Source organism: Triticum aestivum, chromosome 2D, assembly GCF_018294505.1.
Source record: "Triticum aestivum cultivar Chinese Spring chromosome 2D, IWGSC CS RefSeq v2.1, whole genome shotgun sequence".
Taxonomy (NCBI): Eukaryota; Viridiplantae; Streptophyta; class Magnoliopsida; order Poales; family Poaceae; genus Triticum; species Triticum aestivum.
The window spans coordinates 460,968,584-460,973,990 of NC_057799.1; the positions used below are offsets into that span (position 1 = coordinate 460,968,584).

The 5,407-nt window shown below is 46.3% G+C and overlaps 1 protein-coding gene across 1 annotated transcript; it reads left to right on the plus strand.

Moving 5' to 3' along the window:
• The first annotated feature begins 579 nt into the window (after positions 1-579).
• On the plus strand, positions 580-4,967 carry LOC123053817 (protein NUCLEAR FUSION DEFECTIVE 4). Its single transcript, XM_044477383.1, has 3 exons — positions 580-1,083; positions 2,678-3,591; positions 4,000-4,967. Exons 1-3 carry the CDS (start codon positions 745-747, stop codon positions 4,481-4,483), a joined length of 1,737 nt encoding a protein of 578 aa, XP_044333318.1. The 5' UTR covers positions 580-744; the 3' UTR covers positions 4,484-4,967.
• Positions 4,968-5,407: the final 440 nt, after the last annotated feature.

The window sequence follows — 5,407 nt, forward strand, 5'->3', positions numbered from 1 at the left end:
AATACTCCACTAAAGGATACTTGACACTTTATCCTCTATATTTCAGGACATCAACTAGAGTTGCTCTTAGTTAGACATACTATCATTTTTTTTCTTCAAGGCATCTTTACTCCTCAATGAGGGTATAATCAAGACCCGTGACTTTTACTTCATGCTTCTAGATTCATCAAACAAAAAGCGTCAGTTAGTGCCACCAAAGGAGTCGTCGAGCTCAATGGCAGAGCTCTCATTCTCTTTGTTGAACAGTTTACTGAAATACTCTCGTCATCTATTCTTAATCTTCTCGTCCTCATGTAGAAACACAAAAAGGTACGATGTCAAAGTTTTTTAGTAAAAAAATGAGTACATTGAAATATTATCGACTTGAGAGGGAATCAACCGAACATTTATCATTTGTCATCCCATATGCATGTCTCGGTGAAATGTGACCAAGGACCAGTTCTTATAGTGTTGATAAATGTATGAACATATTTTCGCTGGCTTTCCTTGGTTCCAGGAGGCGAGGCGACACACAAGGAGAAAGCGAAGCAGGACAAGACTATTTAACTGACGGCGCCACGCTACCAGAGTGGTGCCAACTGAGCTTCCTCTGCCTCAGCCAAAAGCAAGCACGGCCTCCTCTCCCCCACACACCACGCCTACGCCCCGAGTGCCCGACAGGCCACATCAATCACGCAGCCATAGTACCAGCAGCTGCTACTATCGCTAGGGAGCTCGGCGAGTGCGACGCCGAGGGGGATCGAGATGGCGGGCGGCGGAGGGCTGGGGAAGGTGAAGGCGGGGAGCCGGCCGCCGTGGGTGGGGCTGGCGGCGGCGGTGTGGGTGCAGGTGGCGGCCGGCAGCGCCTACGTCTTCCCGCTCTACTCCCACGCCGTCAAGGAGGCGCTCGGGTACAACCAGAAGGCGCTCACCATGCTGGGCGTCGCCAACGACGTCGGCGAGAACGTGGGGCTCGTCCCCGGGGTGCTCGCTAACCGCCTCCCGCCCTGGCTCATCCTCCTCATCGGCTCCGCCTGCGCCTTCTTCGGCTTCGGCACCGTCTGGCTCGCCGTCACCAAGACCGTCGCCATGCCCTACTGGGTGGTACGCTCCCCTCCCCCTCCCCCCCCCCCCCCCCCCCCCCCCCCCCCCTCGCCTCTCTGCACCCACACATCCCCGGTTATTCCGCTCGCATGCCCTGTTTGTTCCCATTGATTTCGCCGGTGAACGGCGAGATGAGCTAGTTAATTATTAATCCGACCTTGAATCGAAGCGCGCAATTATTTAAATCCACCTCTAGTATTCCATTCTCTGTATGATTGCCATTATTCTTTTCCGATGGCTATGATTGCCATTTTGGTGGTAGTTCGTCGGGCATCAAACGCGTGTCAGTGCGTTGATTGTCTGGTGGAACTCAGCAAGATGGCTCTTGTGCCTTATGATATCCCCTTTCAAGTAAGCAAATCATTGTGCTCCCATTGTATGATTGACGTTAACGCCGGCAGTAGACATTTTCCTATCAATCTGGCCTGAAGCTAAATGTGGTATAGCAGACATACTACTTGTTTTTTAATCGGGACAGTATTATGTTCATCCGCTGAACTTGTCATGATTTGGTTGGTCCATTCTCTAGGCAAAATGGGTGCATTGTTTATCTTGCCAATCATTTCTGCAAGTAGGCCAGAATTGGTTTCGCCGTTGGACCGCGCAATAGATCTGGGTTTTCAATTCTGTTCAACCCGACAGCTCACACTGGCGTATTATGACCCCAATAGCCTCCACGGATGGAAGCAGATCTTCCTACCTGATTTAGGTGATGTTGGATATGCGGGGAATATTTTTCAATGCCAGTTTGTAGAGAGAAATTTGGTGAAAAGGACTTCTTTTCTCATGAAAAGGTCAAGTTGACTTTACTTAATATAGTTTTATAAGATCATCTGCAAATCATTTTTTTTTCGGGAAATCTGCAAATCACTTCAGTACTGTAGGATTAACAGAATGTTTGTATTTACACTCACTGTGCCGGTAAAGGGATGAGCATTTTAAATAGGGAAAAACGATGGCTGCTGCTAATTTGTTTGTCACCAACATAAAGAATGTCAGCACATATGTGATGATCTTGTCATAATGTAGGGTGATTTGTCAAACAAGAACTAAAGGACATAAGGTGCATATGTGCATGATCGCCCTAAACAAATGTTGATAGTATACACTATATAGACACTTCACCCTTTGCTTAACAGTGAGTGCTGATTTCTCATAATCCATTTAAGGTTGTTTCTCTCTGTACACTATTTGGCTTATTGTGAAAACCTCCCCCCATGGCCGAGTTACTTCAGGATAGAGGGCAAGAAACCAGATTTGCCATACATTTTACTGAGCCATGATGGGCTGGTGGCTGATCCTTACGATACCCGTGGGGCCTCAAATCTGATTGATGCATCACCAGACAAATGAACTGCGCCAAATATAGCATTCATGATGCAGGAGGCGTGCGAATGCTCAATGCATGACCTGTTGATAAATTGTTTTTCCATGTGGCAAATTTTTTAAAGCATCAAATTTACTTCTGATACAAGTTCTCTTCTGAGTAATGTGGTACCTTGATGAATAAGCCGTATACAATTGCTTATACATCTTGTATCGAAAATTTCAGATAGTTTTATATACCATGAACATTTTCTCTTTGCTATTGCAGTTGTGTATAGCTCTATGTGTCGGCACAAACAGCAGTGCATGGTTGGGAACTGCGGCGCTTGTGACCAACATGAGGAACTTCCCTCTGAGTCGAGGAACCGTTGCTGGTCTCATCAAAGGTTATGTTGCTGTTAGTGCTGCTGTCTACACGGAAACGTTCAATGGAATGCTTAACAATTCACCCACAAACCTTTTGCTATTGCTTGCTTTGGGGATCCCGGTAGCATGTGTTGTGGTGATGTATTTTGTTAGGCCCTGCACCCCATCACTGGATGAGGATAATGCAACCGAACACAGCCACTTCGTGTTCACACAGGTCTCTAGTGTGGTTCTCGGCGTATATCTTATGGTGGCTACAATACTCGGCGATACTTTGAACCTAAGCGCGACTATCACCTACCTTTTGTTTGGTATAATGATACTCCTGCTCCTTTCTCCACTTGCCATACCAATCAAAATGACACTTTATCCAAGCAAACTAAAGGAGGAGAAGGCCAGCACCCTGCTTGTTCCATCTTATTCAACGGATAGTTTGTCCGGTGCGGATCAAGAGAATGGAGAACCGCTTCTGCGTGGCACTTCGGCGACGTTTGTTCCAGGCAACAATGATTCTGATGAGACTGATCTGGATGTTCTGCTGGCTGAGGGTGAGGGAGCAGTGAATTTGAAGAAGAGGAAAGGACCAAGAAGAGGGGACGATTTCACATTTGCTGAAGCCTTAGTAAAGGCAGATTTCTGGCTACTGTTCATTGTATACTTTTGTGGTGTTGGCACTGGTGTCACTGCTCTAAACAACCTAGCTCAGATTGGGACTTCTGTTGGTGCTAATGACACAACTGTTTTGTTGTGCCTCTTCGGCTTCTGCAACTTTGTTGGCCGTATCCTTGGTGGATCTATCTCTGAATATTTTGTAAGGTAAGCTCTCTTTTAACTAGTTTGCAGCAACTATTGTTTCTTCTAAGGATGCATCAGAAGGATTACGTTCGATGAGTTGGGTTATCTGTTCAGTGGATGCAGGGCAGAGATGTAAAGTCTTGTGTCTAAAAAATGTTCACAAGAATTAAGCAGCAGCTAATGCTATATACACAATCAGTAATATCACTCCATGTTAAATCACTAATGCTCATGCATTTCTGTTAACTATCGGTAACCCTTCAGACATACTAGCTGTTGGTCTCATTGTCTTGTATGTTTGCATCTGTTTGAACACACATTTTTCCACAATTATTTGAATGATCTTTTTTTTTCCTATTGAAACATATGAAATAATTTGAGTTGCTACTTCTGAGATAGTTGAATAACACTTGACTTGATATATTGCAGAACAAGAATGCTTCCTCGTCCTTTCTGGATGATGTGCACACAAATAATCATGGTGGTAACCTTCCTCCTTTTCGCGACCGGTCTCCACAGCCTGATCTACGTGTCAACGACGCTGCTGGGGATATGCTACGGGGTCCAGTTCGCGGTCATGATACCGACCGTGTCGGAGCTTTTCGGGCTCAAGGACTTTGGGTTGATGTACAACTTCATGCTCATGGTGAACCCGATCGGCGCGTTCTTTTTCTCGGCCCTCCTTGCCGGTTACGTCTACGACAAGGAGGCGGAGAGGCAGAACCCGGGCGTGCTGGACCCTTCAAACTGCTTTGGACCTGACTGTTTCAGGCTCACATTCTACGTCTGTGCCATGGTGTGTTGCTGCGGAACCCTGATCTGCCTAGTTTTCATCGCGAGGATCAAGCCGGTTTATCAGATGCTATATGCTAGTGGGTCGTTCAGACACCCTCGACAGCAGCAGCTGTACTGATGGAGTAAGTGGCATCAATAGAAAAGCTTGCAAGTATGAGAAAAGAAAAGAACAGAGGAAGTTGTCAGCTGGTTGTCTGTAATTCTGCCTTCTTCTTGCATCATATTGCAGCAGCGTATATTATCCCACGGTTGTTTGCTTGATTCATCCCTTGTTGGTATTGGAGCATATGAGAGAGTTCTCTTGATTCCATAATTTGTTCATGTTGTGTAAGGTATATACAGCCGATCGTCGACGATAGCGCTGGACGGAAACTTGGGGGTGTGTATATATGAGCAGATCTTGTACTATTGTAAATCAGGAGACCAGGGAGGTTTCGGGCATGCTGTGCAGTGGGCAGTATCTTCTGCATTCCCCTTCGTGGTGCCACGAGTTTATTATGTATTATATATCAATCTCAGCAATAGCATCTTGTATTGTATCTGTGTATTGTGAACCCTGAAGGGGCAGCTTGCAGTTGCCAGCAGTACAATTCTTTTGCATATTTCAACACTCGTGGTTGAGCCCATGGATATTTTTCCATCCACCCCTGTGCTAGTGTGGCCACAGAAGTGAGAGATATCTTAAGAACGAATTGCAGAGTTTGCACCTGGTATCCGTTGTTTCTTACAGTCTGAGAGTCGTCGTCTCCAAGCTTCGTTGCCCGGCCCGAACCCGGATCTGCTCCGTCGGCGCAGCCGGCCGGAGTGGAGATGCGAAGGCGCTCGGTGCTCTCTTGTTTTTAGTACCTACTGTACTTTGCAATCCAAAACAGAGTAACAGAGATCCAGAACGTAGTGCGTTGCAATCCAAAACCAAGAAGGGGAAACTGAAAGTTAAAAAGAGCGACTAGAACATGCTCTAGCACAGCTAAGATAGACAAGATCAAAGTTCCATCAAAGGGATGGTCTTGGCCTTCTTTGCAGGAGTTGCGCTCTGCGTCGG

What these genes read in the sequence shown, in the direction of transcription:
- LOC123053817 (XM_044477383.1), top strand. Translation starts at nt 745, where the DNA reads ATGGCGGGCGGCGGAGGGCTGGGGAAGGTGAAGGCGGGGAGCCGGCCG. An exon ending in TCGCCATGCCCTACTGGGTG is followed by an intron (nt 1,084 to 2,677) that starts GTACGCTCCCCT and finishes TTGCTATTGCAG; the next exon opens with TTGTGTATAGCTCTATGTGT. An exon ending in ATCTCTGAATATTTTGTAAG is followed by an intron (nt 3,592 to 3,999) that starts GTAAGCTCTCTT and finishes GATATATTGCAG; the next exon opens with AACAAGAATGCTTCCTCGTC.